The 15,087-nt window shown below is 42.1% G+C and overlaps 2 protein-coding genes across 2 annotated transcripts in view; one reads left to right on the forward strand and one right to left on the reverse strand.

Annotated features, from left to right (window-relative positions):
- Ankmy2 (ankyrin repeat and MYND domain containing 2) overlaps positions 1–12,744 on the reverse strand; it is a 38,311-nt gene extending 25,567 nt beyond the window's left edge. Inside the window, exons 1-2 of the mRNA XM_063239062.1 lie at positions 12,468–12,744; positions 6,412–6,476 (exon numbers count right to left, since the gene is read on the reverse strand). Coding sequence (XP_063095132.1) covers positions 6,412–6,476; positions 12,468–12,534 — 132 coding nt within the window. The 5' untranslated portion in view covers positions 12,535–12,744. The remainder of the gene's footprint in view (positions 1–6,411; positions 6,477–12,467) is intronic.
- Positions 12,745–13,082: 338 nt separating this feature from the next.
- The window catches only part of Bzw2 (basic leucine zipper and W2 domains 2), a 52,183-nt gene continuing 50,178 nt past the window's right edge, over positions 13,083–15,087 (forward strand). Inside the window, exon 1 of the mRNA XM_063239066.1 lies at positions 13,083–13,215. The gene's annotated coding sequence lies outside the window, so the exon portion shown is untranslated. The remainder of the gene's footprint in view (positions 13,216–15,087) is intronic.

The raw sequence follows: 15,087 nt of genomic DNA on the forward strand, positions 1-15,087 counted from the left end.
AGTAAATATGGTAAATTTAAAATGTCACATTCCTATTATAAATGGCTTAACAGTATCAGGGAAAAAAGTGAGACTACTGAATGCTCATGTCTGCTCAAAGTAGTGATAAAGTTTCATAAAGGGTTATCAGGGTGGCACTGAAACTTCATCAGTTCTAAGAAACACTTCGTTTTTATATTTATTGTCTGAAACTGTGTTTCAATTTCCAAGTGCTAATAAATTACAATAATAAATTATAATCAATCGCCACTCCTTTCATTTTTTAATATCTCTAAAATCTTTATGGTATCTGAATGAAACATAAGGGGGAAAATTCCCACCAGTGTGTCATTTCTCAAAGACAAACTCAGAAGTAGTTTGCTTAGCTGAATTGTATGAGAAAAGAGCTTCTACAGTTCTTTAAGTACAATAATCTTAAAAGTCGTATTTATCTGCTATAATTTTTGAATCAAAGCATTCATCAGTATGAGGCGATTATGTTGGAACTCCTTATTAAATACATCATTTACTTACTCAGCAAGTATTTACAGAGTACCTCATATAGCCCAGACACAAATCTACACAGTGCAGTAGCAATAAACAAATTCCACACCCCTAAGTCCCTGGCACGTAAATTCTAGATGTTACGGTTTGAATCTTAAGTGTCCCTCAAATTCCATATGCGAAAGGCTTGGTCACTTGCCTGTAGCCCTACTGCAAGATGATGGAGCTTTGTGAGTCAAGGAGAAAAGTGGTTATTAAGGACGAGGCTGCCAGGGCACACTGGGCCCCTGGCCCTTCCTTTTTCCCTGCTTTCCTGCTGCGGAGAGAAGAGCTCTGCTCAGCGGGACCCTCCCCACCATGACGTCCTGCCTCACCACAGATCCCAAGCAATGGCCCCGCGTGGTGCCACACCGAGTCCTTGGAAACGCTGCCCCAAAATGACCTTTCCTCCTCTACAGGGCTTTTCTCAGATATTTAGTCACAGCAAGGGAAAGATGACTAGGACAGCAGGATAATATGGCAGTGATCTGAGTGCTGGTAGGAAATAATAGAGTAAGGGAACAGGAGGAGGATTGGTTTTAAGACATTCAAGGAACTTCCAGCTGAGAAGGTGGCATCTCATTGAGGGCTTGGAGGGAGCTGTAAACAAGCAGAGAAAGCATGGTCCAGGTGGAGGGATGCAAGCGCAGGGCTTTCGTGGAGAGAAGCATCTGCAGTATGTCATGAGCCCTCAAAAAGGCCAAGTCTGTCTGTGGCCACTCACCATCTCCAGGGACACTTCAGAAGCTTCGTCTCCATCCTGGTTTTTGTTTTTTACCAGCGACAATCACAGCCTTGCGCTTGTCAGGCAGGCACTTACACCACTGAGTTCCTGGCCTTGGTTTTTGTTGTTGTTGTTTTTTAACACGAATGTTTGTGGACATTTTCTGCAAACTTTCTATCAAGCTACAAGAAAAAAATCATTTTATCCCTACTTCTTAAGACTTTTTTTGATCATCCATAGTTATTAAATTTTTGTGAAGATGTCATGGTGCCTGTTGGGGTGATTATATTCTTTTTTCTGTAGTACAGTGGACCACACTGAAACATTTTCCAGGACTGAGCCTCGTACCATTGTTGGAAAAAGCCTACTTGGTTTCGCTGTGTTGTAATGCTTGAATACACTGCTGCCTCTGCCTGGTAACATTTCAGTTAGTACAATTAGAAACCTATTTGCAAAGTGAAGTGGGTCTCAAGTCTGTGAGAGGGCTTCTTTCTATCTGGCATTGGCCTTATACAACCCTTAACTACCTACCCTTTTATAAACTAATAGTATAATTTGTGTAAAATGAAAATCAACTGATCCTTAAAGTTTTATAAAACTTAATTCAGGTTTTCACATTTTGAAGGTGAAAAGTATTTTTAAATGTTCCTAATTATTCTTTTTTCTATTATTTTTTATTATTTTTCTACGAAGTTCATGTGAATGTTAAAATCTATTTATTCAAGAAAAGTTATGACCATCCTCTTTATTTTTATTAGTACGTATTTGCAGTACATAATGATTATATTTATGGTGTAACACATCTTAATTCTTCTTTCATTCCCTTTCCTCCCCAGTTCAAGCCTTGGTCCCTTTCTCATCTGCAAAAGCTCCATTTTTTAAAATCCTCTTTTAAATCACATTTTCTTCCCTCTCCGTCTCTTGTTCCCTTTCCTATTTGTAAATGATCTCCTACCTACCTATTATTTTTATGTTGCTCTTGATTTGCAGTTTGGATTTCTCATATAAGAGACACCATGTGATAATTAAACTGTTTATTTTAGTTAACATTAAAGTCTCAGGTGCACTCTTTACCTACAAATGCTTCAAATTTATCCTTCTTTGTGGTAGAATAGTACTCCTCTGTATATAAATAAATACATTTTCTTTCTCCATTCATCTGTTGATGTACACACAGGCTGTTTCAAAGATGGAGCTATTATATATATAAATTGTGCTATTACAAACATGGTATGTATATATCACTGTAATATAATGACTTCAACCCTTTTAGGAGGATATCTAGAAAGAATAGCTTAATCAAATGGAATGTCTTTTTTTAGTTTGAAGCATCAACATACTGATTTCCATAGAAGCCATACTTCCCGACTACCCACTAACGATGTGAAGAGGTTCCTTTTTCCCTACAGCCTTGCTGGCATTTGCTAGTGACTATGTGATAACATATTGTCTTAATCTGCATTTCTCTAATGATCAGCAACATTCAACATTTTTCCATGCATTTATTGGCCATTTGTACTTAGGTACAAATGTACCTCCTGAGAAATGTCTAGCATCTCAGTTGCCCACTCTTTGATTCCGTCTTTTCTACTGGGAGGGGGGTCTAATTTTTTTGAGTTCTTCACATATTCTAGATGTCAGTCCTCTGAGGAATAGCTGACAAAAATTTTCCCCCCATTCTGTAGGCTGTCTCTTTATTGCTGGTTGTTTCCTTCGCTGTGCAGTCTTTAATTTGATGTGATCCAGACCTCATTCCTCTGAGCACCTGTTCTCCCCTCTTGAGTGGATCCTATCTCTCTCAATAAATTTCTCCTCAGCTAACTGCCACTGTTTCTTGGAATTCAGCCTTCAATTTCCGAAACATGGACTTGCAACATCAGGTCGGTAGTTATATGCCTTGTATATCATCTTACAGGTCTCACTGAGGTTTCTGCCAGGAGACTGAAAGGCAGAGACACCAGAGACTTCTAAACGTAACAGTATTGATCCCGCAGAGATGCACTGGCCAAGCAATGGAACTCTTGACTAAGCACAAACTGATCAGCGCAGGAAGAAGACAGCAGAAACTCCAAATGAAACGTGGTAGTTTCAAAACAGAGAATAATAAGCTTTGGATTTTAGAAAGATATGACACATGGCACCACAATGGAAAAACTGACAGAGAAACCTCAGCAAAACTGAGGCCTATGATGGTAACTTCTTACAACAAAATCACAGTGGAGTAGATGTTGATGAGTTGATGCAGCAACTATGATGTCACTTGAGGCACAAAGCACTGGCCAATAACTGTGTTTTACCTGACCATAAACATACATGGCATGAACAGTTTGACAGTTTACAAAAAAATAACAAATGCAATATATCATGGAGAAATTTTCTTAGAGGACTGGGACTGGTACTCATAAGAAATCATTTATAACAGGAGAACAAAATGTTTCTGCCCAGGGAAGTATGCCAAAAAAAAAAAAAAAAAGAAAAAAAGAAAGAAAGAAAGAAAGAAAGAAAATTGTAGAACACACTGGTGAGCTCTCAGATGGGAGGCAGGAGCAACATCATGAAGACCTACTACAACAGGAAAGCCAAAAAGATCTAAGCGGTGGCCTACAAAAAAAGACGGAAAACAAAACATATGTGCTGTCAGTATAAGTGATACTTGTGCACAGAACATGCAGTTTTCATGGTGAAGATTGCCTTGGCTATGACAACTGAAACAAGGATTATTTTTGTTATAGAGTTCTATTGGTATTTTTATTGTTCATCATGGAAGACTCTACTTCTGCTGTTATCCTTTAGGTTTTGTAAGCAAGTACACAGTGATGTGAAAATGTTGATGCCTATTCTTAGCACTCATTACACATTTGTTATTTTATTCATACCTTAGTTTCTTGCTAAGTGCATGCTGTACAACATAGTAAGAAGCTCCTGACAAAACAGCAAGACCAGTAAGATACCAAGTATATCTTACCAAAAATACGCAGGAAAGCTAAATACATGTGAAGACTGCCTTATGTGTGACAACTGAAGCAAAGATGAATTTGTTGTAGAGTTCTAGGGATTTGCACTGTAGTTCAGAGGAACTTTTTTTTTTTTAGGCTTTGTAAACCAAAAATAGTTGATGCTTTTTTTTATAAACACTCAATAAACATTAAAAATTCAAAAAAAATTGATACTATCCCATTTGTTGACTGTCAGTATCATGTCTTGAGCCACTGGGGTTCAAAAAGTCCTTATGTATGCTTTTGATATAACAACCACTTTATAATTGCAATTGTGTTTTTTCCTTGTTTGCTTTAGGTTTATATACCTACCAATTTATTTCTGTTCTTATGGATCTGAAGGTTCATTCATGCTGTAGCAAGTAGCAGTAATCAATTCCTTATGATTGCATATCCTACTGCATAAACAGGCCACATTTTTGTTTATCCAGCTGATGGACATTGAGGTGTTTCCCACTTCTAGCTATTAAGAATGATGCCGTTATAAATATGCATGCGCAAAGTTTTTTTGGATGTTTTTATTGCTCTTGAGTACAGACCTAGGATTGCTCAGGCTGGGGATACAGCTCAGTGGCACAGCGCCTGGCAAGCATGAGGTTGTGAGTTCGATCCCCAGTGCAACAACAACAACAAAAAAACCAGACCTAGGACTGCTAACCTTAATCACCTGAAGAACTGCTAGATTATTTTCCAAAATGGCTAGACCACTTTACAGTGTCACCAGCATGGCAGAAGAACTCTGATTTTTTTCACATCTTCATTAAGAACTGTTATTGTCTACCTTTTTTATTATAGCTGTATTAAATGAGTGTGAAATAGTATTTCATCACAGCTTTGATTTACATTTCCCTGGTGACTAACAATTTAGGCATTTTTTTCACATACATATATTAACTATTTATCTTCTTTGGAGCAACATCTATTCAGATACTTTGACCTTTTATAAACTGGGTTATATAACTTTTTATCATTGAGTTGTAGAAGTTTTTAATATGTTTTTTCACTGTAAGGTCCTCATCAGATACGATTTATAAAATGTTTCTCCTGTTCTTATCACTCTCTTGATGGTATGCTTTAGCAAGGCCAAAGCTTTTAATTTTGATAGTTCCCAATTACTTATTTTTAAAATTTTGTTGCTTACACCTGAATTTTTAAAATATTTATCCTATTTTTCCTAACTCATTTCTTTTGCATGTATATTTTATCCTTTTTATATAGTTTCATGAGTTGAAAATCTTAAAAACTAAAGACTGAAAGTACAATGAAAAGTACTGCAAAATTTCTTATGACTATGACTTTTGGTCACCTATCACAGCTTTTGACAAACAACAGTTTTTGATACATACTGTATTTTCAATTCTACATGGTAACCATTTCTATTTCTTCATTAGCTGAAGAATTATTTAAACTAAAATTATTCCAAATATGTATTCCTCCATTATTTTTTATTTTTAAATCTAACTGCATCTGATTTGATATCATCTAAATTTTGCCTTATAAAATACTATAATACATATAATCATTAGCACATAAAAGACCATGTTTCCCATATTTGACTGGAAAGGATATGGTTGTGGATAATCTGTGCTTACTTGACTCCCAAAAAGATTAAATGTGCTAGTTTATAACAGCCAAATCTTGGAAACAACTAAGTGCCCACCACTGATGAACTGATAAGATGTGGTTTTTTTAATATACAACCGTGTTCTACTCTGCCATAAAGAATATGCTCAAAACATTTCTAGGAAAATGCACGCGCCTTGAGTTCATACGCTTAAGTGAAATGAATCAGACACACTCTGGAAGTGTAAACACGGACTAAAATGTATTTTGAATTATGAGGAAAATGTTCAAATGGGGAAGGGAATGAGAGAGTGGAGGGGGAAAGAAAAGAAAGGAAAAGTAAGAAGAGATGAGAAAAGCAGGAAAACACGGAAACAAAGTTTTGCAAATGGAGAGGGGAGGAGGAGCTGAAGGACAGAAGGGGAATGGGGAAAAAGATTAAGTGTGCTTTCAGATGCTTATCGTTTGTGACCCATCTGCTGACATCTGATTTAGATACCATTAGTATAACTTGACCACAAATTCTAGAAGATAATTCTTATTGTTTATTTTATGTTATATATTCTCATAGGAAGTAAAATACTTTATTAATATTCCTTATTTTACCTCATCCAAACAGTTGACACGAACATTCTTACTGGATAATAGTGTTCCAGCTTCCTGGACAGTACCTAAGGGAAAAGGAAAAATGAAACATAAGATTATTCATCATTGCAATAGGAAAGAAAAAAAGTCTAACATCCAGGCAATAAACTTTAAAGAGTTATCTGTAGAAGTCAGGTCCAGTTGCTAAGAAATAAACCATCCAATCACACACTATTTGTTTTACAAAGTAACTGTCCGGGGTAAAAGATTTATGAAAACTAAAATAGTTGTCTTGTTTTTACTTTTACTGACCTTAAATTATCTGAAATTGGCCACATCATCTTTTTGGCAGTAATAAAACAACCACAAAGCGTAAGACATAATACCAAAACCAATCTAATCCAAATCAACATCTAAAGGTGAAATTCTAGTCAATGTAAAACTTGGAATCCAAAACTGCAGTCAATATTTATATAATTCCTCAGCACTAGGTCTTGTGAAATTGATGGCACGTTTATAATAGAATGCTTGGTTTGGATTTGCTTATGTGAACATTTGTAAAGCCTGGCAGTATGTAAAAATGTTCTATGATCAGTATTCGGACCACCGTACTGCAAGTGATCACACTGAAACCTGAAGGTCAGTTTTTTGTGAATTTGGAAACCAGCTGTAATTGAGCCACAATTCCCAGGTTTTCCCAGATTTCTGAGGGGGGATAATGGCAGACACAAGCGAATGGAAGACAGAATGTTGCTATTATTGTCATTAATTCCAGACAGTTACATCTTCTTCCAAATAATTTTTGGTTTGACTAGAAAGACAAAAATGAAATAGAATGTTCTCAGGGAGAAAGGAGATAAGAATCTCCTCCAGGAGAACATAAAAGGGTGGGAGCAACCCCCAACAAAGTTATTTCTTCCCTCACAATCATGCTTTGAGAATGGGTGAAATTCTGCCTGACTTGCAGAGTAAAAGGTACGGTGTAAAATTTAAACCAGCAGGATTCCTGGTCCCCAAGCTGCTTCCCAAGCAAGCTACCTCTGCACCACTCACCAACAGGTAAGAAACAGAAATGTGTGGCTGGTATAGAGACCCAGCTCTGTTGGGAAAATGTCAAGAGAATGATCTACGCGTCCCTGGAGCACAGCAGGAGCTATTTTTGTAAACAGTGCATTTTTCTGCCGCTGAAATCCATCTGAAAGCAGCGAGTTATCACTGACTGCATGGCTACAAGAGGAGAGGGGTAGAGCTCATATCAGCTGCTCCAAATCCTGGGTTTCATCCCCAGCACTGCAATAAAAAACAGGAAGGGGCGCTTTTGAGGCTGGGAGCAAGTTCTAAGTTCAGTCTTACCTGTGACTTATATCAGAGATTTTTCTCCAATGGCTTTAGAGAAAAACTGAAACAGAACAAAAACTCCTGCACCCTCTTTGCACTTGAAGGGGATGCTTCAGCTGAGTCACATTCTCATAAACGAAGTTACTGTCTTTCTGCAGTGTACACAGTGAAGGGAGAATGCTACAGAGATTGTCAGGGCCTTTCACATGTTAAAGGAAGATAAGAATTACAATCATAACATGTCCAGCCCTCGGAGAACCAGTGGCTAATTCTACAAAATGTTTGCCCAGTGGCTAGCAATCTAATCTGCCTGGTCAGAGAACTTCAGAGAAAAAAATGAGACATGTTGTAATAGGGGGAAAAATTTAGTTGTTTTCTCCTAGTAAACTCTTACTCAAGACTTCATTTCGGGTTCCAGATGCAGAGAGGTTTTCCACACACATGCCAAGCACTTCTGCAGCCGATATCAGAAACACAAAAAGAATAAAGGATGCACCTAGCACTTCTATTGCAAACAGGTTAGGAAGTTTAGGAGCTCTGTGATAAGAGCTACAAATATACATATATATTTCTTACTATATCACACACATAAATGCACACACACCACTCACTAGGTTAATATTTACCTTTTAAAATGAAGGATAAGAAAAATATCTGAAACAGTCTGGGCTTCCATAGAACGAAAGTGGATTTTGGAAAATAAGCAAACTAGCCCAAAAGGAAAAACTTGTGCTGACTTCTAATTTTGTGTTCCTAATTTAATGACATCAGGAAAAAGCTAGAGATGGTTCAGGATAGCAGTGAAATGTCAAACACGTGGCTTATACAGATGAATATTTACCTCTTGTCATTCCTGATTATGTATAGCAGACCCCTAAATGGTATTTTGAAATTAAGTTTTAAACTGTAATTGTTTTATTTTGGGAAGGAACTGTGTTAAATCTGATTTAACAAACTCTTAAAGTGGGGAGTACAACAGTATAAGAAAGGATGTGCAATGAGCAAACACTTACCTTCAGTGGAGACAGAAATTAACAGCTCTAAAGTAGTGAACGGAATATGAATGATCTGTTTCCCTTTTTTGAGAATTTCTCCAGGTTGTGTTATGGTTTGTGTCTCGATGTCCCACTAAAGTCTCCTATAGTAAAGGGGAGTGGGCTTTTCATAGGTGGCTAAATCTAGAGTTTGTGACTGATTCATGGTCCCAGGCTGGGAACAAGGGTGTGTGTGCTACACTCGCCCTAGGCGGGTAGCCTGCCTACAGTGTGGGGGACAGAAACAGGCGTGCCCCCCATCTTTCCTGTTGCTTTTGCTGCCTTCTACCATCATAAGCAGTTGGCCCGCTACCATGCCACCCTACATTGGAGCTAGATGATTACAGAAATGAAACTTCTACAAATTGCGAGTTAAATAATCCCTTCATCCTTTAACTTTGGGTGTTGGGTATTTTGTCTCAACAATGAGAAAAATAACCAACACAATTGTTAAAGAAGAAAACAACACAACCTGCTTTTTTAGGGTGAGACTAATCAATTTTTCTGGATAAACCTGCATTTCAACAGAGACATCACGCAAAGTGGTTTTCTATTATTGTCTTTCTTCTACTAAATCCATTTCCTCATCTATGAAACGTAGTGGGATTTAGCGCATAGGGTTGTGAGGAGGACTGAGGTCTTGATTTAATGTGGGCACACGGTAAGCCTTCAGTACATAGTAGATGTTCTTATTTTATATTCAGAGCAGCACCGTATAATTCACAATTCTGACACCTGGATTGAGACTACAGGTTGTTACTGAAGATAAGCAGATGTCACCAAAACGAATTCAAAGTGAGGGGCTTGTGACTCTGCTTCTGGCATTCCATCAGAAAATGACAAGATTAAGCCAGGCGTGGTGGCTCATGCCTGTAATCCCAGCACTTGGGAGGCTGAGGCAGGAGGATGGCTGTGAGTTCAAGACCAGCCTGGGCTACAAAGAGAGCTCAAGGCCAGCCTGAACTGCATAGCGAGACTCTGTCTCAAAAAGACACACAAAAAAACAAAATATGACAAGATTCAGGTATGTATGGACTTTTGTTTTTTGCGGCGTGGATCAAACCTACTGCCTCAAGCATGTGACAAAAGGATCCTACCACTGAGCTACCCCCAAACTTCCAGATAGGCATGAACTTAAAAATAATTATTCATCAGAATTCCCAAATGCGGACACTTTCAAGGATATTCAAACTATAGATTGGCTTGTGAAGTGCTACAATGTCAAATAAAATAAGTACATAAAAATGTTAATAAGAAAATAATGTAAAGAAATGTAAATAAAACAAATGTAAATACAATAATGTAAAAATATTTAAAATGCCTTAATTTTAAAAGAGCTATAAGTAGATGTCAATATAATCACAAATATAAAACTACAAACATACTAAAAAAGCCGACTTCCAATTATAACATGGATTTAAAAATAGTGAATTGGTGTAAGGGTTCTTAACATTCTCCCTCTTCAGTTTTCTTGCCATATTTATTGTAGCAACAGGTAACACAGTATTTTAAATGTGTCACTGGTCCTAACTCTTTCTACTAACTGCCTTGAGATAGATACTATTATTATTCCCATTTGTCATATGAAGAACTTGAGTTTCCAGAAAAGCAACTTGCACAAAGCCACATCACCAGTAAATAACTGAGGCAGGATTTCAACCCAGATATCCGAGGTTAAATGCCATCCCATGCTGTACCTCAGTGTTAGAGTTTAAAACTTAAATTCTAGCTCATCAAGATTAAATACATTAATATATGCAAAAGTTTCAGAATTATGCCTGTCATAATGACATTCAACCAATGTCAGTTATAGTTACCTTCTCACAACTCCTAGTAACTTTTCTTGAGAGGGCAGGCATGTCCCACAGACCTTGATTTGAGAAGAATGTGTCACACACTAAATTCATCTCAGTTTTTTTGCACTGGCCTAGGCCAATGAAAGTTGCTGAGACAGCCACATGCGGTGGCGCATGCCAGTAATCCCAGTACTCTTACAGGCTAAGGAGGAGATTAACTGCAAGTTCCAACTCACCCTGGGCAACAGTGATTTACTGAGACTCTGCTTGGAGTGTGTGGGGAGGTATAATACTCAGAGGAGACTAGGGATTTGATCCCCAATATCCCCAACAGAGAAAAAGGGAGGGAAAAAAATCTGCACTCATGCAACTTGATGCATGATATGGGCTCTGAAGTATCACAACACTACTGAAAGTAAAAACACATTAATTGTTTTTTGTAATCTTCAGAGTAATAGCTAATGGACATCTCAGACTATATCCAAGAACTCTCATCTCCCCTTTCAGTGATGTAATTTATATAACTTTTCACTAGTTTTTCATTTCTAAGAGCACATGTGAAACCTCTGGTCTGTTTAAAATCAGAGTTCTCACCTCTGGTGGATTCTGAGTTAATCCTTTGTTTCTTTTTTCCTCCCTCTACTCAGCACGGTACCTGGCAGAGGGATGGGACTCACAAGTTCCTTGAACAGAATCCCTGCAGCACCAAAGGCCAGGAGAAATTATCCAGAAGTAGGCAGAACACAAAGTCTACAATGCCAAATAGGTCAGCAGTTCCAACAATAAAAACTCAACCCAAAGCTCCACAATTCCAAACACTTATCATGCTAAACCCTGCCGTGACAGACATAATTTTTCAGATATGATGAAATGGGCTAGGCTTCTTTCACCTGTTGAGGTTAAACCCGATTTATTTACTTATTTATTTTTGCTGCTTTACATGTAGACTTCTCGTGTTGTGAAGACTTAAATGTGTCTTGTGCTATGGAATTCCAGATTTGAGTTTGGCTATTACGAAAAAAAGGAGACTTTTAACCGTGGGGCCTCGTGCTGCAAGGTCAGGCCTGTGTGTCTTTCCAGGGAGGAGTGGCTTTGCTCCCGTGAATCTGAAGCCCCAGGAGCTGGCAGTCCCACGCATCCTCACCCCAGCGCAGGCTAGGTGCGCGGTCACACTGCTATCACCTGCCAGGTAAGCGGACTCCCAGACAGCTCCTCCAGAACGCCTGCTCCGCGGCTAAGCCGAAAACATGGCTCCTCGGCTGTCGCCCCGCGCGGCGGAAATGAGCCCCGCGCCTAGGGAATAAGGGAGATCGCGCGATCCGGACCTCACGGAGCGGCGGCGCGGGCCGAAGGGTGGGTGTGGACGCCTCGCCACTTCCCGCGCCTCCACGCTTGTGACAGAGTCGGCCGAGGCTTTCGGAGCCAAGCAAGCTAGGGATGCCCTGGATGCGGAAACCTGGAAGCTGCACAATGCAGCCCCCGTCCTGTGCCCCCTCGGAGAAACCTAAGCGCTCCCTTCAGCCTGGACGAGGTGGGGACGGGGACGCGCCGGAGATCCCGCTCTCAGGGCCTCCGGAAGTGGAAAGGGCCCTTCAGATCCCCGCCCAGAAGCCTGGTGGTATTAGGCCACCTTCTCCGAGTCGCCCGCGGAGCAGCCCTGAAGCACGCGCGGGGAACTCAGAGGAAGCCGAGGGGAGAAGAAATCCAGGGTCCCCCAGAGCTCCAAGCAAAAGCCGGAAAGCTCGCTTCCTCCGGGCCACGCTCCGCCTCCCTAAGCGGTCCCGGGCCGCAGGGAGACAGGCTTCTTCCCGGCCTGGACAGCCGGCTGGCAACGCAGGGTGCCCCCGGCCCGGCCCCGCCACGCCCCCCGCCGGCTGGGCACGCGCAGGCCGCGGCCCCGCATCCGCACCTTTCCCGATGACTTCCAGCAGCTCCTTTTCCTCTGCGGCCAGCTCGCCTTTCTTCATGTGCACCATAGCCCCCGCCAGCTTGGAAGTTATTGTTTCTCTGGAAGTATTAAGTAACGATGTGTTTGCGTTAGGAAAGTCAGAAGCACGGAAGAGACCGGGACGCCGAGTCCTCAACCACGCAAGCACTCGCCTCCGCCTCCTCGCTCCTGCAAGCTGCGGGCTGGGCGAGCTCGGGCGAGCCGAGGGGCTTGGCGGCGGCTCGGAGGTGGCCCCGCCTCCCCGCGCGTCATTGGCCGGACCGAGAGGACAAGCCGCAAAAGGAGGTAGCAAAAGCCTGCAATTGGAGCAGCACCGGAGGGAAAAAACCAACTGAAGAGAACAAGAGGGGAAACCTAATTTCTTTCGCAAACTTCCCTCACTCATCCCGCCCGACACAGATATTTAGGGACAGACAATACTAAACGTCGTCTATCTTGAATGCCTCGGTCAGAAAATGGGTTCTTTAGCAGGTGAAGAATCCCCCGGTTTTCGCGGTACCGCCACCATATCCCCGGGAATGGCTTGGTCTGGACGGGGGCGGGCCGGGGGCGGGCGCCACGCAGGAGGCGGAGCTGCGCTGGGTTCCGTGAGTCTATGTCAATGTGTCTGTCCTTCACTCCTCCATTGTCTGCCGCCGCTGCAGTCGCCGCCGCCGCAGGAACCGTCCCAGCCCCCAGTCTCTTGCGTCGTCGCTACCTCCTCGGACAGGTAGGAGCAGCTCAGGGCGGGCAAGGGAAGCAGGGAGCCGAGCCCGCCGCCGCCGCCGCGCCTGAGGCACGCACCGGGGCCGGAGCGAGCGGGGAGGCAGCATGTGGCTCCCGGGCGGCTCTCAGCGGCGGGCGCTCGATGCACTCCACCATCCCCACGCGCGAGTGCGCCAGCGCCCGGGCCGGAGACACCGGCTCGCCGCTTGCGGTGGTCGCGGGAGACCCGGGCAGCGTGGACGGCGGCGGCGGCCACGCGGTGCGGGCGGTGGGTGCACATGGTCGTGTGCGTGGCGCCGCCGGACGCGCGGCGCTGGGGCTGCGTGCGAGGGGAGCGAGGCAGCGCCGCATCTGCCGCGTGGCTCAGGTCATCAGGCGTCGCCTCCCTCCACTTGTCACCTTCCCTCGGCCTCTGGAAGCCGTGGGAGAAAACCAGACTCGGTCGCCCGGGGGGTCGCGAAGGATGGTGGAGGCAGTTTCCACGCGCATTCGTGCTCGGTCTGGGAGACACAGCCCGGGCAGGGCGCGGGAAGGGCCCCAGCGCTGCCAGAGTTTCCAGTCTCTTTGTAACTCGGATCTTGAGATTTATGGAATCCGGGAGGGGAAGGCGCAGATGAAATTGGCGTTACTGTCTATATATAGCCCTAGATTAGCAGTTTAATCCAGCCTTCATTCAACTGTACTAGGTAGCCCCGAGCTTCGCGGTTACGTGGGAGGAGAGGGAAGGTAAATACAAGTGTGTACCCTTCTCGTGGCTCAGAAATAAGACTTCTTTGCTGAATACATAGTCAGACATTCCTCCAAGGTGCACATCCAAAATCTCCTGACGGCATCTGTGAAACCTTCTGTTCTGTAGAAATTATTGTTTACAGCTTTACTGTCGTTTCTCTACGGACTGGTATTGATGTTTCTCTCCAGACTCATTTGTGTCAAAGAGAAATATTTGAATCACTACGTAGATGGTTTTTGTTAAGCATCCCCAGAAACAATCCTCCTTCCCCCAGTGCATGCATAAAATGAAATGCATTTTCCTTCGGCCTTCCGCCTTCATTTTGCTTCAAGCGTTTTACTAACACTCCTGAGGTCCCCGGAAGATGTTTATTATTTCTTGCCCTTAACAAGAAAAAGAGTCTGTCTTAAATTCCAGCTGTCTCCCACCAGGGCTTCAGCTTTGAGGTGGGGGTAGGGTGGCAGATCTAGAGCCGGAAGATCTCCCATGAAAATGGTTTGAAATTATTCATCTCAATGTATGACAAAGAAACTTTTGTTTGGTGATGCTTTAATAATGATGTGACTGTTCGAAAGAGTAGAAGGGCTTTTGAGAGTGACCGATATTTTGTAACACTTAGAACGCTGTGACTACCACTGCAATTGATCTATAATGTGTCATGCAAAAAAGAACCCACACACCTAAGAACGTGCCACTGTGGAGTAACCTCAACCTATTATGATATCTTCCCAGTAGATGCACAGGCAGAATTGGGTATTTCACTGCCAGTATTTCCATCTCTTGTGCCAAATCTGGGCCATGGTTACTTGAAGGTCACACCTGTTTGTCTCACTGGGGTTCCTCGAGGATAACAGCTTTATTAGGTATTTTCTTGTTGCTTTATGACACCTCTGTCAAGTTACAGTCAGTGACATTTAAAAACAAAGAAACACTTAACATCCACATAGAGATAGAGGTAAATCGTGTGCAGTTTATATGTCTAGGAATAGATAACTAATCGATACTGCTTATTGGATTACACTGATAGTTTTATACAACATAAATATTGAATGTAGGTGTAAGATTAGCTAATGAGCATGTTGAAATGTATTTGTGTCAAAGAACTGTACTGATAAAAAAGTAACTTCTCACATTGAGTAGTCTGTA

The sequence above is a fragment of the Cavia porcellus genome, unplaced genomic scaffold (genome assembly GCF_034190915.1).
Source record: "Cavia porcellus strain 051 isolate PalLab524CR breed Dunkin Hartley unplaced genomic scaffold, mCavPor4.1 scaffold_2, whole genome shotgun sequence".
Lineage (NCBI taxonomy): Eukaryota > Metazoa > Chordata > Mammalia > Rodentia > Caviidae > Cavia > Cavia porcellus.